The sequence below is a fragment of the Megascapheus bottae genome, chromosome 23, assembly GCF_031878675.1.
Source record: "Megascapheus bottae isolate mThoBot1 chromosome 23, mThoBot2.hap1, whole genome shotgun sequence".
NCBI lineage: Eukaryota > Metazoa > Chordata > Mammalia > Rodentia > Geomyidae > Megascapheus > Megascapheus bottae.
In genome coordinates, this window is record NC_143531.1 from 15,484,902 (window position 1) to 15,506,147 (window position 21,246).

Below are 21,246 nucleotides of genomic sequence, written 5' to 3' on the forward strand. Positions count from 1 at the left end.
AGGCCGGAAGCAGCCAGTCCGGTGTGGTCCGGCTTCCTGAAGTCCCTCCCGGGAGGCGGGACCTGCAGTCTCAGGTGGTCGGGGCGGAGGTCTCGTAGTCTCTCTGGGTATCTGCCGACCCTCCCTGCCTCACCCATTTTTTACGGTCGGGCTACAAGTCGCCCTGGGGACCATGTGACCGCAGGATGTAGGGGGGCAGCTGGGGTCTACGCCGGCTGTCGGGTGTCCGCGGTTCCTCCTCGGGCCTGGGCGTTCCCTCCTCGCAGACGCGGCCTGTGGTGGCGCCGCAGCGCCCCTAGCGGCCGGGGGTGAATCCGCCCCCCCTCCCGGCCCCGCCCACCGCTTGGCCCCGCCCACCGCCGCGATGTACGACCGGGCGCCCCGCCTGCTCAGGTTGGCCGGAGGGGGCTGCACTGAGGCGCACGTGGGCCCTGGGTCCTACCAGGTGCCTTTCCCCAAGGAGCAGGGCACAGGTAAGGTGCAGAAGGCGCCTCGCCCGCGCAGCCCGCTCGCCCGGCGCCAAGGGACCGAGCGCCTTGCCCCGGCTGTTGGTGTACATCAGTGTGTTTCACACACCTTTCCCCCCCCCTTTTTTTTGGTACAGTAATTTATCCTCACCATCCCCATCTCTTCAGGCATACTTCAGGGAGAACTCTTTCCTTTGCACCTTATATAAAGAAAAGTTACATTCTTGAAAGGCGGATCATTTAAGCATCTGTTTTCATTTGTTTGCAGTTAAGAGACTTGGGTTGCATGTTTAATATCTTTAGTTTTGATTTTTTTTTCTGGTTTTCATGAACTTAATGCTATAGGGTTCTTAAAAAAAAAAACCCACAACAAAACAGTTCCTTGATAACCCTCATTTCCACTAGAACTCCACCTCATGATTTTTTTTTAAATAAGTGGGGTATTCAGTTGACCTCAAGAATGAGGTTACGATTGGTTTTTGATTTTTTTTTTGCCAGTCCTGGGCTTGAGCTCAGGGCCTGAGCACTGTCCTTGGACTTTCTCAAGGTTAGAGCTCTACCACTTGAGCCTCAGCTCCACTTCTGTTTTTTTTCTATGTATGTGGTACCAAGGAATCGAACCCTGCTCTTCATGCATGCTAGGCAAGCACTTTAACCACTAGGCCAAACTCCGGGCCCTTGGTTTTTGATTTCTTGTAGTGTAGTAAAAGTTTTTTTTTTTTTTTTTAAATCTTGATGTTTACTGCTTTTCTTCATCTGATCTCAATATTATGATGTCAGGTATGGCTGGATTTATTTTAATGCTGTGGTAAGCATTTACCCTCCAATAAACTTAGTAGCCACCAACGACTACCTAAAATGATTACACTTAAGTTTTTTTTTTTTTTTTTTTTTTGTGGTACTGGTGTTTGAGTTGAGGGCCTTCTACTTTTTAGGCAGGTGTTCAGTGGTAAAGCATGCCTCCAACATTTTTTCACTGACTATTTTGAAATAGTGTCTTGATTTTTGCTCAAGTCTTGTGCTTAGACCACAAGCCTGTCTTGCTGTAGCTGGGATGTCAAGTGTATACAACTACTGAGATGGAGTCTCTAGAACTTTTTTTTTTTTTTTTGCCTTCAACTAAAATCTTCCTAATCCTGTCTCTCTGGTAGCTAGAATTACAAGCTTGAGTGCTCTCACCTGGTTTGTGATTATTTTAATTTATTCTCTCTCTCTCTCTCTCTCTCTCTCTCTCTCTCTCTCTCTCTCTCTCTCTCTCTCTCTCTCTCTCTCTCTCTTCTCTCTCTCTCTCTCTCTGTGTGTGTGTGTCAGTGTGTGTCAGTCCTGGGGCTTGGACTCAGAGTCTAGGCATACTGCTGAAATCAGCTACAGCTCCACTTAGGGAGTTTTTTGGGTAGTTAAGTAAGGTGTTACATGGACTTTCCTGACCAGGTTGGCTTCCACCCTTGATCCTCTGATCTCTGCCTCCTAAGATTATAGGTGTGAGCCATTGGCATTTGGCTTTAATTCTTGTTTTAACTGATGCTGTGTTGTCCATTTTTCACTTATTGCTTATTACACATTTATCATTGATCTCTTTCTTCAACTAGTATTGATTCTGGTTCTGATCACTCTTAGATGGATATCTTTGGAGATGTGAGTGATTTTTTTTCCTGTCTCTAAGATAATTTTTCTCTTGACCAGAAGGTCTTCAGCATTGCCATTTGTTGTTACTATTATTATTTTGGACACCTGTACTCGGGTGGTTTAAGCTAAGGAACTATTTTAAATAGCCCTGCCAAACCATTCTGGTGGATCCTTAAGAACCAGTGATCATCACAGTCATCCTGAAATTGGTTCTCTTTGTCTATTTAACTGCCCCGGAATTAGTTCAAGTCCTAATTTTTTTTTTCTGAACCAACCAAAAAAATGTGACTTCTTCAGTTTTAGTCTGCACATCTACTGCTTGTAGCTAGAATGATCCTTATAAGATAATGATGTTCTTTGTAAGAAAGAAAAAGAAACTTCTGTAAATCAGGATCAAAAGCTTGAACTCCTTTACATGATAAAGTTTTTGTTCTTATTTCTGACTTGGTCTCCCATTTATCCAAATATGTTTAGGGACCCACACTTTCTCCTCCACTTGACTTCCATTTTAGCATTTATAAATCTTGGCTCTCTCATTTTTGTGCCTTTCTACCTGTTGATACATTTGCCCAGAAGGCCCTTTCTTCTTCTATTTATTTGAGAATCAATGTTAATGAACTTCCTGACTCTACTTGTATTCCGATTTTTGTTCTCTCTTCTTAATGACTTTTTATAAGCACTTTGATTCTAAGTTGTAATTACTGTTAAAATACCTGAAGCCCAACTTAATATGAACTGCTTTAGGAGAGAAATCATGATCTTTACTCCATTATTCTCAGTTGTTAACCCAGTTGCATAACATAAAGATCTCAAATACAAAAAAAAAAGCTTGAAATAAAATTAAGATTTATGAACCACGATAGCACAACTGAACATTCATAATTGATTGCTCACTCCCTTAGAACACTGCAAATGTGTAATCGGGCCTTTAAACTACTCCATTGACCTATGAAAACAACTAGAAAACTCCATGTATGGGAACTCTGAACTCTGAACAGCCATTTTTTTTTTTTTTTTTTTTTGCCAATCCTGGGCTTGAGCTCAGGACCTGAGCACTGTCCTTGGACTTTCTCAAGGCTAGAGCTCTACCACTTGAGCCTCAGCACCACTTCTGGCTTTTTTCTATGTATGTAGTACCAAGGAATTGAATCCGGGTCTTTGTGCATGCTAGGCAAGCACTCTACCACTAGGCTAAACTCCCAGCCCAGCCATTCTTTTTTAAAATGAGACTCAGGGATACTATTTTGGTAATCGATATAAAAAGTATAGGTAACTTTTGTCAGCTGAATGTTGGACAACTCAGCCAGATAATTTACAAGCAGCTACCATCTCTTAAGTATATTCTGCCCTCACCTGTCTTTTAGACCTCTGTTTGTGCTATGCAGAAGTATACATATTCATTTTAATGAAGTAGTAGGTAGATTTTACTGAGTATGATGTCACAAAAGCAGATATTGGGACTTTATATCACACATATACACGTTTCATTGAACTTGGAGATCTGAATATAGATGTTGGTTCCAACATTGCTCTCTCAACTCTTTCTCTTACCTTTAGCTACTTGGTCAGTCCTCTTATTCTTTCTACATTAATATGTAGCTTCTTGGTTTAAGATGACCAGGGAGAATCTGTTCTATGTAGGATTTGTAACCTAGAAGGGACAGGACTGAGCTGCTGTGCTTTCATGAGGAGGAGTGATGCTGGATTCAGCACTACTGAGAATAGTGCTTGATCTCACAATTATCAAAGTAAAAATTCCCCAGAGACAACTGACCTAGTATACTGTAATAAAACATATTCCTCTCATAATGTGACTGAACTTGATACTATTGTACTATTAAATTAAGTTTATTTACAGAATAATCAGGACTCCCCATTAGCTTAATATTATTTCTCTATGTTCATTCTAAATCAACATTTAAATAAGGTGACAATATCTTTCCCAGATTCGTTCTTTAATGGAGGAGCTTTCACTGCCTCAGAAACATTAAGGGTCCAAGTGCCTAAACATAAGTGTGTGTGCTGTGTAACAAAGATGACATCTGCTAATACTGGCAGGCCACATCAGGAAATGCAGCATATCCTTATTGAAGTTAAAATGATTCCTGTGTGGACTAATTGAGTCCCAGAGTTTTGTGCCAGAATGGACACCCCATCAGAGAGCCTAAAGGACTCGTGGAAAGCTCATACAAGATTCACGAATCCTCTGATTGGGCCTGCATGGAACTGATATGTCTCTAAGGCTGTCCAATGAGACTCACATCAGCTCCCTGAGCTGACATTACATTCCTGTTACTGGCTTTGCAGCATCATTACTCTGAACTAACTCACCCACTTTGTTTTCTTTTTCCTTCCTTCCTTCCTTCCTTCCTTCCTTCCTTCCTTCCTTCCTTCCTTCCCTCCCTCCCTCCCTCCCTCCCTCCCTCCTTTCTATTTCTTCTTTCTTTTTCTTTCTTTCCTTCCTTTCTTTCTTTCCTGTTTTTTTTTTTTTTTTTTTTGCTGATCCTGTGGCTTGAACTCAGGGCCTGGGCAATGTCCTTGGGCTTTCCCAAGGCTAGCAATCTACCACTTGAGCCATAGTACCACTTCTGCCTTTTTCTGTATATGTGGTATTAAGGAATTGAACTTAGGGCTTCATGCATGCTAACAAGCATTGTAGCATTAGGCCATGCTCCTAAACCATTGCCATTATTTTTCATGGGAACTCCTTTGGATTCAATTCAATGTTATCTTTATCCGACTAGACTTCTTTTAGACTTAGACATTTACTATTCTGTGTTTCTATAAGCCTGTGTATATATTGCTATTCGAAGTATTTAAATGGTTGTCTCCAATAGTAACCATGTAAAAAAAATTGTTTGCCCAAGCATGTATCACAATGTCTGGAAAATAATAGAGACAAACAAAATAAAAATACATTCAATGAAAAAAATGATTCCTGTGTGTGTGCATGTGTGTATGTGTATGATTGCCATGCTTATTGCCACTGAAGATGAGTACCTGTTTTAGAGGCCTAGTTGTTTTTTCTTCTATGTAGAGAATTCTGTGTTGTGTGTCTATCACTGCAGCTGTGAAACATCTTTTAAGCCCAGTCCTTCTTTCTCACAACAGAATGGCTTTTATTGCTTCATGCCAGTTTGATTTATCTTTTGCTGTCTAGCACTTCAAACTTAGTATCTGCCAAACTGAACTCATTTCTTTCCTCTTTTTATCCCTTATGTTCTTAAATCCTTCTCTCTGTCAATTTGATTTATTGTTTGTATTTGGTACCTCACATGTCAATTTATCTTGATGTTCCAAATCCAACCCCACGAGCTCCAATTCTCCAGAATCTTCATTGGTGTTTTGTAACTCAGTTATTGGTGGCATTTTTGAAGCATATTTAGTTGCCTTATTTCTCCACTATTTGAAGCCAGTTTTTTTATTTTTTTATTTATTTTTTTATTTTTATTGTAATTAGTAAAAGGGTTACATGATATTTGCCAGATAGAAGGTGCATTAATTCACATACATTGATACCCTTTCACATGTCTTGGTACCCGTTTCCCTCCCCCCCCACACCCCCCACCCGTCTTGGTTTTCCCCCCTTCCCTATCAAGTTTCAAATATCCAAATACAAATAAATTCAATATATCAGATAACAAAGTGAGATACTATACCAATATGAGATAACCAAGGGACAGCAAAGGAGATGAGAGACAACATAGTACATTAAGGACAACAATCATTCATTATACGGAAGCCAGTTTTTTTTTATCTTACTCATTAATGTGCCCTCCCTGTCATACATGGATAGGCTATTCGTAACAAAGCACTCAATATTGTTGAACAAATGCTTGAAGTGTAATTTAGAATATCTGACAATCATTTATTATTTACTATGTAGAGCACAATTCTAAGGTGACCAACTATACTGATTTATCTAGGACTTACCCTCATTTAAGTACTCAAGTTCCATGTCTTGGAAACTTGCATAGTTGATCACTTTAACTTTTAAGTTTGGTATTTAGCTACAAATAAGAGGAAAAGTTCCTTTTGTGGGACTATCATTATACTCATTTAAATTTCCCTGTGGAAGCTGGGCTAGGTGGCTCACACCTATAATCCTAGCTACTCAGGAGGCTGAGATCTAAGGATCGCAGTTCCAAGCCAGCCTGGGCACTAAAGTCTGTGACACTCTTATCTCCAATTAACCAACAAAAAACCAGAAGTGGCGCTGTGGCTCAAGGGGTAGGGCAGTAACCTTGACCTGAAGAGCTCAGGGAGAGTGCCCATGCCCATAATTTAAGCTCCACGACCACCCAAAAAAAATTTCTCTGTGGAAATGTAACAGTACTTCTATAGAAGAGTCACATTAACTTTATATTATCTAGGCAATTATCTTCTGTATATCTACTTCAACTTCTTTTCATCTAGATTGTCTCTGTAAATTCATAGTCACTATTTTCAGCAAATAATATATGCTGTTTTAATTAATTAATTAATTAATTGCCAGTTTTTGGGCTTGAGCTCACGACCTGAGCACTGTCCTTGGACTTTCTCAAGGCTAGAGCTCTGTCACTTGAGCCTCAGCACCATTTCCTGCTTTTTTTTTCTATGTATATGGTACTGAGGAATTGAACCCTGGTCTTTGTGCATTTTAGGCAAGCACTCTACCACTAGGCCAAACTCCCAGCCCCTACATGTTTTAAATGATAAAGCATAGGTCTTCTGAGGAGGAAGTATTTTTCATTAGCTAAATATAAGCGTTATTTTTTTAAAACTAGTCCTGGTGCTTGAACTCAGGGCTTGGGCACTGTCCTTGGACACTTTTTGCTCAAGGCTAGCGCTCTGCCACTTCCAGCATTTTCTGTGTATGTGGTACCAAGGAACTGAACCCAGGGCTTTGTGCATGCTAGGTGAGCACTCTACCAGTAGGCTATGCTCCTGGCCCCTATAAACATTATTTTTATCCAAAGCAAGTTTGCTTAGAATAAAAAAGATACTTTGTCTTTTGTTTCCTTTAGGTACTTTTTTCTATTATTCTGTAAGTTTATTTCTACAGGTTTCTTATGCCCACTGTACATATACACACACATATATACATACATATATATGCATATATTTATGATTTTTACATTAGAAAATTTTAATGCATTAACTCATGTGATTAGCCACTAGTTCTAAAACTATAGTCTTAACATTGAGTTACTATGCAATTACATGTGTTTCAAGTGTCTTTTCTCTGATATCTTTGGAATCCTATCTCACCTGCCAGTGGTATGATTTTATTTTACCAGGTGGCTATGCACCATTTCTCTCCTGGAGCACCAGGAGTGTTGCTTCCAACCTTGAAAAATCTGTTCCAGGTCCAGGACACTATAATATTTCAAAATCACAGGTACATTTATAAATTTATGATCATCTAAGTCAATTAAAAACCATATTTTCCTTTCATACTCTGAAATACCATTTGTTATATTTAGGTTCTGTTTTTGTCATCTTCTTACTCTGTTCAGTCTACATTTTGTAATTCAGATAACGGAAATTAAATGCATTTGCTGTTGATTGCCTGATTATTCTCTATACTGTAAAAGATAAAATATTGCAAGATAGTGAACAGAATGGGGAATGGTTTTTGGATAAATTAGCATTCCTCAAAGTTGTATGAATGGTCCAGGTATGTACAAAAGGAGTGGCATTAGAGTGAAGTTGCTGGTTTGGTGTCAATGTTCAGGCCATTTGTTTTATCTGTGTCTTGTTTCTGCATAGTCCTAAGGGTCTGTGGCTAGAGTATTTTGCATAGGACTACCCACTGATGCTGAGACATAACAGTAGATATAGTGGAGCCAAAAGAACTCAGTTATAAGAGCATTAGACTGAATAAATAGTAGATACACTAATGCCAATATTCTCATAACAATGAATATTGTGTTTTATCCTTTTGGAATTTTATTTGACTTAAGCGATTACCAGTCACTTGACAGTTTTTAGATTCTTTAGAATCAAGGTGTGTGGAGTGATGAGATGTGGAAGATTTCTTCCAGTGTGCGCTATCTATTGATATGCTTAAAAATAATCCTAGCAGAAAATGACGTTTTTCTGATAAGTACACATGAACTTCCCTGGAAATATCTAATGTGTTACTTATGAAAATAATGAATCAAGCTTGAAAAGTTTACTTTTTCATTGGAATATGAATTCCAGCATTTGAAAATATCGTTAGAAGTATGTATTTTTCAATGGTTTGCAAAACATGCAGGTTTCCTCTGTGTTTCATAGCTTTCGGAGCTGCTATCTTAGATTCCTGGTATTTTTGTAGAGCTACAGTAAATTATAGTTCAATTTCAAAGTTAAAACTGAACGTTGTAATTGTTGTCTTATTATCTTCTTACTAGAACTGTTTTCTGTTCATAGTCTAATCTTCTTTAGATTCATTATAAAACTTTTATTAATATTGAACATTTATGAAATAATAATTTGTTATAAAACACTTAATTATTTTGTATTTTTTTCTGTTTAACTTAGAGTAATATAAAGGGAGGCAAGAGTCTGCAGAACCGAGAAATACGTTTTAAGAAGATTATTTCAGACAATCCCGGACCTGCAGGCTATGATCAATGTTATCCTGGTTCATTAGATATGAACCAGAAATTACTAGAAGCTAAGGAGCATCTTCAGTTGGTATGTTGACATTTTAAGTTATGCTTGCAATAATGTACCTCTTAACTGAAGTTAAATAGGAAAATAGTATTACATATCTGTATTCCTGGTTACGTATCTGTTCTTGGTAAGTCTGTAACAACTTCCGGTGTCTACTGTGTTCAAGATGTAAGGATAATTTCAAAAGCTGTCTGTCCATATGGTATGTAGCTTACAGAAGTTTAGAGACTGTTCCAAGTACTGTTAATGAAACAGAGAAATTAAAAACAGTTATTCTGTGGGCTAGGGTGTAGGTAGTAGAGTACTTGCCTAGCATTATGATGTTCTGCAGTTAACCCTAGCACCACAAACAACAATAGCAACAACAAAAACCCCCTATCAAACCAAACCATAAGACCAAATTTCCGTGAAATAAGACAACTGAAATAAGGAAGTTAGAAATTTAGCTGGGAGAGACATATAGGTAGCTTGTTATTTAAGACAAGTGTGAAAAGTAATAAATTAATGATCATAGAATTCAATGACATAAGATTTTAGGGAGGACTACTGTTTTATGGAAAGACATCATTTAGAAAGGATTAATCAAAATAGTTGAAATACTTCAAAATAAATAATATTACTTAGTGGAGTGGTCCTACCTTATTTATAGTGGTTCTCTTTTGTGATAATATCTTAACAGAGCCCATGTTAAGAATATTTTAATACATTCACTGTTTAGGAATTTATATTTTAGGGCTAAGTCCTTAGCTGGGTAATCTTAGTATGGTGATAGTGAAGTTTAAGTTTAATAATCTGTATTTAGACATCATATATATATGTATATATATATTCCCCCCCACCGGTCATGGGACTTGAACTGTGGGCCTAGGTGCTATCCCTGAGCTCTTCAGCACAAGGCTACTGCCCTACCCTTTGCATCACAGCACCACTTCTGGTTTTCTAGTAGTTAGTTGGAGATAGGAGTGTCATGGACTTGAGTGCCTGGGCTGGCTTTAAACTGAGATCCTCAGAGATCAGCTTCCTGAGTAGCTAGAATTACAGGTGTGAGTCACTTTACCCAGCTTAAACATCAGATATTTTATGTATAGGAATAAATACTCACTCAGGTTAAAGGTTTATCAGACTTGTGCTGAGTACATATGCATGGTAGAAATAATGCTAGATGCTGGTGACACATAGAAGACAATCATTGCTTCTTGAAGTTTATGCTTTTTAACTGAGAACTAATGAATGAAATATGGTACAACACAGTTGAAATGATATTTTAGAGTCAAAACAAAGTGTTTACTATTTGCCCAAAGTAGAGTCAGAAACATTGGCTTTACCAAGAAAGATAAATAGCTGACCTAAATGAGATCAAATCCTTTCTCTCTCCCCCCACTCTCTCTCTTTTGCCTGTCTTGGGGCTTGAACTCAGGGCCTGAGCATTGTCCCTAAACTTCTTTTTTACTCAAAGCTAGCACTCTGTGAACTACAGCACCACTTCTGGCCTTTTTTTTTATTTATGTGGTACTGAGGAATTGAACTCAGGGCTTGAATGGTGCTCTTAGTATGTGAGTTAAATTGTGAATTCATTCCTTAAAACTACATTTACAAAAAAATACATTTTGGTTCATATTATGGAATCTATTAAGAATATTTAATAGTTGCCTTTTAGTCAATTTTGATATTTCATTTTAGTTCTCTTTCCTTTTACCTTTTGAATAAATAACAAAATATTTTTTCATCTTTGTAAAATATTTTATCTTTGAAGAAAGGTTCAAGATCCTCTGCAGTTAACAGAAGTCTCGATATCCCTTCAATTCCTTCCTATAGACAGTCACATGGTTATGAAATTAATGATGATGGCAGTATCAAGAGGCTCTCTCCACCAAATATTGATAGCACACTAGGTCCTGCCTATTACAGACCTCAATTTGTAAGTATAATGTATTTTATGGTGATAGTTGGAAGATTACTTATGACTGTTTTAATTCATGAGATACTAAATGCAATAAGAAATAGACTTTCAAATTTCAGTGGCTTATGCTGTAGATTTTTTTTTCCTTATTGGTTGTGTGGCTTGAACTCTGGGCTTAGGTGCTATTCCTGAGCTCTTTAACTCAAGGCTAGCACTTTTCCACTTGAGCCACAGTGCTACTTTTGGTTTCCTGTGGTTAGTTGGAGATAAGAGTCTCACGGACACTTTTTTTTTTTGTTGGTCCTGGGACTTGAACTCTGGTCCTGGGCGTTGTCCCTGAGCTTTTCAGCTTAAGGCTACCACCCTACCCTTTGGGCCTCAGTGCCACTTCTGGTTTTCTGGTGCTTAACTGGAGATAAGTCTCAGGGATTTTTTAGTGCCTGGGTTGGCTTTGAACTGGGTTGGCCTTAGATCTCAGCCTCTTGAGTAGCTAGGTTACAGGCATGAGGCACTGGCACCTGACTTATGTAGTAGATTTAAAAAATACTTTTATGAGATCTGGAAGAAGCAATCCTAATAAAGTAAATGGCAATGATTAAGCATAGAGTTAAGGAAATTCTAAAGAGACATCTGTAATAAATATGTTCTCAGGATTTAGCTTGATCTTCATTCCTAGTGTACTTTAGTTGTTTGTTAGTAGGAATCCTTGTCTTTGGACTTACATTTAAACCATTAGAAGAAGGTTTGTGGTGATTGGTAATCTTGGGAGTTTTAGATCTTTTGACCTAAAATTGAATTATTAGCCCCTTTTTCCTAAAATATTTTTATTGTTACTTACATAATTAATTGAATACACAGTATAAATAATAATGGATATACATGTGTTCATCACCCATATGTATACACAATATACACATACGTACATAGTATACATATATATACTTATATATGTATATATGAATGTACATATAAAATCCATATAACAATTTGCTATACTTGAGGTAGCTGTATTTTAAAATATGTTTAAGAAATGTTGCTAGTTATTACTTCAACCTTTTTCTAAATTTTTATTATGCTATTTTTAGTTTTTATTACTATTCTCATACAAATAATATCTGCTCTGTTTTTTCTTTTTTCTGTGTCACTTCTGGGGCTTGAACTCAAGGCCTGAACTCAAGGCCTGGATGCTCCCCTGCTCCTTATGTTTTTTGCTCAAGGCTAGCCCTCTACCACTTGAGCCATTTGAGGTAGTTTATTGGAGGTAAGAATCTCATAGACATTTCTCTCTGGACTGGCTCTGAATCATGATCCTCAGATCTTAGACCTCTGATGAGTACAGGTGTTAGCCACTGGTGCCCAGATAATAGCTGCTTAAAAAAACCATTTAAATAAATGTTATCAGTATATGTGATGCTTTCTTTTTCATTTTCTGGATTAATCATATGTATTAAACCAAATTCATATATTTTCTCCACTTATAATCCTCTTTAAAAATCAATTTATTCTGCATCTTTTAAAGAATTTTATTTGATTTTCCAATATATAAAACAGTTTGTATTCTTGTAGCTGTATAGGCTGAGCTTCATAATCTACAACTGTGGACAGATCACTGCGTGTCCTTGATACACTCAGCACTGTAGAATGTGTGGGTTGTTACCTCAGCAGTGCAGCAGTGACCATGGGTTGGCAGATGTCTTTACTGCATCCTTGTAATCTCTCAGATAAATTGCTATATCATTGGGTCGTTCTGTGACGTTTCGTTTATGTTTTTTAATTAAGCTAAGTTTAATTCAAGCTTTTATGTCTGTTCTTCTTTATTTTTCCTTTTGATGCCAGTCCTGGGGCTTGAACTCAGGGCCTGGACATTGTTCCTGAGCTCTTTTGCTCAAGTCTAGTGCTTTACTCTTTGAGCCACAGCTCCACTTCCAGCCTTTTGGTTGTTAGAGATAGGAGTCTCATGGAGTTTCCTTCCCCTGGCTGGCTTTGAATCACCCTCCTCAAATCTCAACCTCCTCAGTAGTTAGAATTATAGGCGTGAGCCATTGACACCTGGTCTTGCTTTTCCTTTTCAACTTAAATGTAAAGATATCATCATATAGCACGTGAAATCTATGAATGTATTTCCCACATAAATGTTTTTGTTTTTTCTTCTTCTTTCTCTTTTTTTATTAAAAAGACATCAATTTATTTTATTTTAGATCCCATCCCACTCTGTGTTTTATTAGCATCAAGGGGGATGGATTTCATTTTCACATTTCTGTATATATACAATATAACTTTATTCAACTTCCAGTCACTCTGTCATCCTGTCTCCCCTCTTCCTAAACCAATTTCAACAAACCTCATTGTTTCATTCTCACTTGTATAATCAAAGTAAGAAACAAAAACTTAAAATTCCTTAAGATTTATAGAAAAGTTGCAATAATAAAAATAATAGCAATATGTCAATCACACAGGTCCTACTACATGTTCTTAATAATTTTTCTCCTCATATATTTATATTATTTACTAAACCATTTCAAAATACATTTTGGACATGATGCCTCATTGTCCCCTATAGACTCCAGTGCAGAGCAGTCTTTCTGTGAACACAATGCAATTATCATAGTCAGGAAATTCCATACATGTGATACTATTATCTAGTTAACAGATATCTTAGAATATTTCTCTTAATTATGTCAGTTATATCTTACATAGAAAAAAAGGATTGGCTTAGGCTCCAGTTTAATATTTCAAATTATGTTTGGTGGTCATGTCTGTTTAGATTCCTTTAATATGGAACTTTTCTTCATTTGTTTTTTGCTTTTTCAACCTTGAATCTTGCAAGGCTCAGAATTGTTGTGTGGGAAAATGCTTCACTTTTGGGTTTGTATCTATTTTATTTTGACTAGATACAAGTTACATATTTTGGCAGGAGTACTGGTGGTATTTGTCTATCCTGTAGTTGGTGATGGTTACTAGGGTGGTCTTTTTTGGTTTTCAGTTCCTTTAACATTTCTGTTTGTTTAATTTATATTTTTGGAGAGTTAATTTAAGACAAAGTGGATACCCAGCTTCATCAGATTGAAATAATCAACTCATCTTCAAGTTTGCTGCTACTTTTTTCTATAGTTCAAATGTATTGTTGGATTCCTTTAGTAAAATTTTCATTTCTTTTATAAATATTTTATTGTTGGGTGATGTACAGAGGGGTTATAGTTACATTCATTAGGTAGTGGGTACATTACTTCTTGAACATTGTTACCCCTTCCTATGTTTTTCTCCCACTTTTCCTCCCCCAACCCCTTACCATTCATATACCTTCCCATTTTCAAACACACAAATAAATGTATATACAATATACTAAGTAGCACTGTCAGCTACAATAACAACATGAGATAAACCTTCAGGGGAATAGAAGGAAAAAGAAATAGCCTCACATAGTAAAATTTTCATTTCTACTATTGTAAATTATTTTAGTTTTTTTTTTTTAGCACCAAAGGTTTCATTTCTAGTGTTTATATAGTTTCAGAGACTTGAGAGAGGCGGCCAAACTTACCAACACATGCATGATGACAAACCTAGAAGGAGAGGCAAGGGGAGAGGGGTAGTAAGAATATTTCAAGAAACAGTATCTAAAATGTCAATAACTTTGATAAAATCTTATGTTTTCTGTTGTCTCTCTAAAAAGTATGTGCATTCTGTTTTCTTTCTGATAATCTCTACTTTTGTCTGGCCATGGAGACTTCTGTCTCAAGAATATTTTACTTTTTTCTCTATTAGATGCTTGGTTTTCAGGTCTTATTTGTCCTAACATATTTTAATAAGAAGCTAATAATTAGTCTTCATCAATAGAGGCATGTAATTTAGACATTTGTTAATATATACAGTACATACATGTATATAGTTTAACAGCAGAGATCATTTTTGCAAAGATTATGATGAACTTTATAGAAGTTGTATGGTCTGATACCAGGATATTCTCTGCAAAGTGAAAGACAAAGTATGTGGTTCAGTATATGGAGATAGATTGTTTCTGTCATTTAATAGTTTTTTTTTGCAAATTATTTAACCTTTTTGTGCTTAGTGTCTTATATGAAAATACCTTGGGGAAAGCTATACTCAAATATAGTAAACATTTATTTTTCACAATAGTCATAGTTCTTTGGCATTAATATAAATAATGCCTTGATTATTCTTAAATCTCAAGTATAATTTTTGATTTAATATGTTTTATTTTTGCCAATTCTGGGGCTTGAACTCAAGGCCTGAGCACTTTGCTTGGGCTTTCCTCAAGGCTAGTACTCTACCACTTGAGCCACAGCACTACTTCCAGAATTTTTCTTTTTTTCTTTTTTCTTTTGGCCAGTCCTGGGCTTAAGCTCAGGGCCTGAGCACTGTCCTTGGATTTTTCTCAAAACTAGAGCTCTACCACTTGAGCCTTCGCACCACTTCTGGCTTTTTCTAAGTATGTGGTACTGAGGAATCAAACCCGGGTCTTCGTGCATGCTAGGCAAGCACTCTACCACTAGGCCAAACTCCTGGCCCCACTTCTGAATTTTTTCTATGTGTATGGTACTGAGGAATCAAGAGGAATCAAACCCTAGTCTTGTGCATGCTAGGCAAGCACTCTACCACGAGGCCATACTCCCGGCCTAATATGTTTTTTTTTTTTTTTTTTAATGTGAACTCTTTCTGTTTTGGAAAAATGTATCATCTATCTTAAGTCTAGAATAATGTCTCCAAGCTTTCCTTGATATATGAAGTATTTTTCTCATATGAAAAAGCATTAGTTTAACATGTAAATGTTATTTCCTTCTGTATAAATTATTCATAGAAGATAGAGAAAAGGAAAAAAATTATTTCACAATAGGTTCAATTTCTTTGATAACCTGTCTTAGTAATTACTGAGTCAGTTCAGCTTGTACTCAGTATAATAAAAATCTAAATGTAATTTATGAAAACAAGTTTTATAAAGTACAGATTTACATATAAATTAAAGGCATCGTTCTTAGTATTCAAAAAGATTCAGTGAAGTTTAATTGGAATTGAGTTGTGATTTTTTTTTTAAGAAATCCTCATCTTGAATTTGAGCTTTTCAGATTGAGTGGCAAAGCTTAGTAACTGAACACATTATTTTCTTCTGTTTTCCCAAAGAAGGATGGATTCTTCACAGGTTACTGCATAACTGATTCTCTAATAACATTCAATCCAATAGTATTCTAATAATAGTAATAATAGTAACTCTCTTCTTCTTCCTTCTTTCTTCTTCTGTTTGTCAGTCTTGGGGCTTGAACTCTGGGCCTGGGGTCTGTCCCTGAGCTCTTTTTGCTCGAGGCTAACACTACCACTTGAGCTATAACACCACTGCAGGCTTTTTTTCGTGATTAATTGGAGATAAAAGTCTCACAGACTTTCTGCCCAGGCAGGCTTTGAACCACAATGCTCAGATCTCAACCTCCTCAGTAGCTAGAATTTTAGGTGTGAGGCATTGTACCTTTCTCAGGTAATTCTTTGTCACTCTTGAGCTACAAAGTGAGACAGTACTGTGTGTGTGCCCAGCTTTTTGATGTGAGTTTTAGTAGAGATTAGGAAAGCAATGGGTGGGTAGTTATTGGGATTCTTCCTGAATGGTCAAGGCACATCTACTGAAGATATCTGAAAAAGCTGAAATATAGAATCAAGAGCTATAAGACCGAGGCCAGCAACTGATATACTTCAGGTAAATTTAATCTGCAAAGAATAATTCACTACGTAAGTTAATTTGTGTAACATTTTGAAAGGTAAAACTTAGCTTCTCCATGTTTTAGAAGAGCCCAAGTAACTGTCAGAAATACAGTATTTTCAAAGATGGGCTTCACAATAAACTTTGGATGGGAATGATGACACTGTGCTCTTTGAAAATGATGGCATGTGGGAAGCTACCTGTGCACTGCCACACTGGAATGCAGTCCATTAGTGTTTAAATGAATGCACATTGGGCTGTTAATTCTTCACAAATTCCATTTCCATATTTAATTATGGAACCATGTGGGGTAAAAGTTGCCTAGTTCCTTCTTCATTCATTTAAATGTCAATGAAAGTAGCAGTTCATAATTCTTCTTCAAATTTTATTGCAGCATTCACTTAAAATGATGTAGCTCCATGCTGGTTATGCTTCAATTAAGTCATATTTTATTTGCTAATAACTTTCCAAGTTGACAGTGACCTTGAAGTTGGTACTGTCAATACTTCTGAGACAGAAGCAAATGTGATTTAGAATTTAGTGCATTCATTTATTCTTTGTTTTGTTTCTATGTTTTTAAAAGATAAATTTCATTTCACATTGCACATTCATCTGAATACTACAGAAGTCATTGATTATTGCTAACATATTAAATAAATGAAATACATTTTATTGTGTAATCTGGGAAAGGGTTTTGCTAAGGTTTTGAATTTGTGTGTTTAGGCATCCATATCTATAATTTTTTCTCTTATGGGATTTCATTTTGAGTTACTTTATAGTTGAACTATAAAATCTCAGTAATGTGAATTTATCTGAGGAAAGCTTCTTAGGCCCAACTCTTGTCAAGGTTTTGAATCTCTGTATTTAACACGGTTATTATAGCTTGACATCAATCTTGTACCAATAATCCTAGCTACTCAGGAAGATGAGATATGGTTTGAAGCCAGTCCAGAAAGACAAAGCCAAGACTCTGTTGTAGCTGGTTAACTAGCAAGAAACTGGAGATGTGATCCGAGACTCAAGTAGTAGAACTTTAGCTATGAGCAGAAAAAGTGGAGTGAGAATTCTAGGCCCTGAGTTCAAGCCCCAGTACCAGTACTTAAGCACTAGTTTATATGTTTGCATGCACATGTGCACACATACATACATACTCTACTATAAAAGCTTAAAGGGATAGAATAAAGCAGTAGTTGCCTATCATCCACAAGAGCCTAGGCTTATTTCTTTTTCCATATATTTTTCATTGTAATTAATAGAAGGGTTACATTATATTCACTAGATAGAAGGTTCATTACTTCACAAACATTGAAACCCTTTCTGATGTCTTGGTCCCCATTTACCTCCTCCTACCCCTTCCCCTCATCTTGTTTTCCTCCCTTCCCTATCCAATTTCAAATAACCAAATAAGCATCTTTTTTAAGGCCAAAAGATGTGACATAAGGGCAATCTTATCAAAATTTACTTTTTGTTATTATCTTTTTTTTTGCCAGTCCTTGGGCTTGAATTCAGGGCCTGAGCACTGTCCTTGGGCTGTCTCAAGGCTAGAGCTCTACCACTTGAGCCACAGCACCACTTCTGTTTTTTTTTCTATGTATGTGGTACTGAGGAATCAACTCTAGGTCTTCATGCATGCTAGGCAAACACTCTACCACTAGGCCAAACTCCCAGTCCTGTTATCTTTAAGTAGTTGTACAAGGGGGTTTAAATTTAACGTGTTAATTTAAAAGTACAATGTATCTTGATCAATGTCAGCCCTTCCATCAGTCTCTCTTTCTCTATTTCAAGGTACTCTTAAAATATTGATTTTTGACATGTTATGGTAATTATATTAGATATGTTCTTGTTTGAAGTACATAAAACAGCTCATGTATTCAACATAGCTATATTGTAGATCAATATGTCATAAAGAAATCTGTATAATTACAGAATTTTGCTTTGTTTTTAAGTAAAAGTAAAAATATAGCATTCAAGGAATATTTGTTCTTTCTGCTATTGAAATTATCCATGTATTAAAAAATCCATGAAACTTTATCAAAAGGAGGGATTGCGTGGTGAGACTCTGCCTCTTGTCCTCAGCCCCGTTGGATGCAGTATATGGAGTTACACTGACTCTTTAAGAAAAGCTACTTTTCGACCATGCTGGTGGAGGTCCAGGCTTGTTTCAGTGCTCCTCTACTAGCATCAGCTGCTTTGCTGGGCATGTCAGGCTGTGCCAGGTGTCTATGCTGTTCTGTTTGGTATTATAGCATTTGTCTCTGAACTCCCAGACATAAAACTTTTAGAGGGTCTGTATTATTTTCTTTTGTGTTATGCTTAGGAGTCTCAAAAAGTGATTGTGTGTGTGTGTGTGTGTGTGTGTGTGTGTGTGTGTGTGTTTGTGATTTCTGCTGATGCTACCATTATGTGTTACAAAGCTTTTGAACAGCTATTTTATTTTTTATTCTTAGTCTGATAATGAGCTGGACTTCAGAATCATGTATCAAGTAGCTTTCCTACATGTAACAGTAATGCATTATGTTGACATGTTGTTTTGTGAGACTGAAAATACGCATCATTCCTGATGTTCAAGCTGAATGTTCACAGTGAGGAAAGGGACATAACATTCTGTTCTTTGTGTTAATTCAGTAGAAGGGATCAATAGAGACCAATAACCCAAGCACATTGAAACCATGTCCAATGCTGAAAAAATTTCTAGATGATAATGATGATCAATCCTTTGTACCGTGTCACACAACTTTGCTCAGGCTTTAATTCGATTATAGGTACCAAAACCAATAATAACAATAAATGAGGATGTTAAAAGCCAAAATATCAGTATCACTCACCTCTGCCTAGTCAGGTAGAGGCCCTCACACCTTCTGCACAATTTCCTTTGCCAGGTACTTCTAGAAGTTCTGAGGGCCCATGTCAGCCATGCCTAGGACAAGTCTGTTTCCCTGGAGTACAGCTGCTGCTGGGCCAGACATCTTTTGCTAGGTGGTGCTCTTTGCCGGGCATTCCCACCAGTATAATACCACATAGCAACCCACTATGCTGGATTACAAGGCTCCAAGAGCAGTGGACTTTTATCCATGCTTTCAGCAAAACAGTTCTCTTAGCCTCATCATAGCTACTTTGCATGTCACTAGATAGAAGAGAAAGCCCAGTCAGAATCATCTGTTTTAGTAGGAAACTTTGTTCAACAGAAAAATCTGTAGTATTTGTTATTGCCCCTCTTGTGACACTAAGGGCCATCATAACCAGCTGCTTCCCATAGAATTAGTTTTCCCATCCATCTTCTAATTGGTTTGCTTTACTCTGAAACAGCCAAACAGCCCTGCCCGTGACTACTTCTCTATGCTCAGCTCTGTATCTAGTTCTGCTAGCTTTCTTTTTTTGATATGATTATGGCATCCCAAAATATTTAGGAAGGGGCTCCTATCCAACTAGATATTGCTGCCACCTCAGTACTGAAGAGTCATGCTGATTTCCAGGGATGATTATTGTCTTTCCAGGGATGCTAACCATTCCAGTGGCAGCTCTTCTCAGCTGGTGCGGGAGCCTACTGTGCTATGTCTGCTTAAAGTTTGTTAGTGTTTATCATGTGAATGATTCCTTTTGGTTTCTGACACTGATTATTGTGTCTATTTTATACACCTCTTTTGGAATGTTTGGGCGAAGCAGTGGCACATATGGGTTGGAACTGATAGGCTTTTGTGACTAACATTGCTATTTATCACATTCATTTGATTAGAATGATGATCTGTTATACTCCTTTTAAATAGTTTATAGCCGTATAGAGCACTTTCTACACTGTTAAATTATGAGTTTATGTTAGGGGGATTTTAGTCAATGTATAGTAATTGTTTTAAAACTTACTTTAGAATATAATTTATTAACAGTCTTTCAAATGAATTAAGGTAACTATATAATTTATTTTCTAACATTAGTTAAACATTATTTATTTATTTATATTTTTGTCTGTCATGGGACTTGAACCCTGGGTCTGGGCACTGTCACTGGGCTCTTCAGCTCCAGGCTAGCGCTCTACTATTTGAGCCACAGCGCCACTTTCAAAAATTATTTATTTTAAAAAGAACTTTTTAAATGATTTCTGAGTTAAGAATGATTCGGATTAAGAGAATTCCTACAAGAGAAACTATTGTTTTTACAGTGTTAGCCTTCACTATTTTAGTTTAATAAAGCACACTCATGTTTTATGGTGCTTATTTATTATTTGGTGATCTGTCAATGAACATAGCATTCATCAGTGGTACCCATGAATCCATATTTATCTATACTTTATTTTTTGACTTCAGACACTGTTTCATAACTTATCAAACCTATATTTTATTTTTCCTTTTTGTTTAAGGATGCATCCAAAGCAACTCTAAAATACAAAGGTATACATTTTGGGACATCTTCCAGAAGTGGACAGTTTTTACCTGGACAGTCAGGTCCTGGGCCGGGGCAGTATGATGTCGACCAGTAAGTAATGTTCTTCCTATTTTGTTAATGCAGACTAGACTATCCAGTTAAGAAAGGAATATTCATATAAAAACACATACAGAGCAATCTGTATGACAGACATTGCTGTTTATATGCACTTGATGTCTGGGAGAAAAGGAAGGGATAATATTTTCCAAAAAGAAATGTACTCTTCACTTATGTAAACTGTAACATTTATGTATACATCATCTTTATAATAATTATAAAAACATGTCTAAAGGGGAAATCATCAGTTACAATAGCCTAAATAGATTTTCTCTGGTGAATAGAGTACAAGGAAAACTTTTGTTGCCTTATAATATCAATTCATGATATGTCATAGTTTGGACAGATTTTTGAACAGTTTTATAATAATGCTCTGAACTGGTAAAAGAGCAGCTAACTAAAGTAAATGCATTTTTATAAAAATCTGAATCTAT

The 21,246-nt window shown here is 36.7% G+C and overlaps 1 protein-coding gene across 1 annotated transcript in view; it reads left to right on the forward strand.

Annotated features, from left to right (window-relative positions):
- Nucleotides 1-276: 276 nt before the first annotated feature.
- Nucleotides 277-21,246, forward strand: part of Stpg2 (sperm tail PG-rich repeat containing 2) — a 225,168-nt gene continuing 204,198 nt past the window's right edge. Inside the window, exons 1-5 of the mRNA XM_090356573.1 lie at nucleotides 277-473; nucleotides 7,373-7,473; nucleotides 8,601-8,756; nucleotides 10,489-10,653; nucleotides 20,691-20,806. Of these exons, the coding sequence (XP_090212699.1) occupies nucleotides 365-473; nucleotides 7,373-7,473; nucleotides 8,601-8,756; nucleotides 10,489-10,653; nucleotides 20,691-20,806 (647 nt within the window). The 5' untranslated portion in view covers nucleotides 277-364. The remainder of the gene's footprint in view (nucleotides 474-7,372; nucleotides 7,474-8,600; nucleotides 8,757-10,488; nucleotides 10,654-20,690; nucleotides 20,807-21,246) is intronic.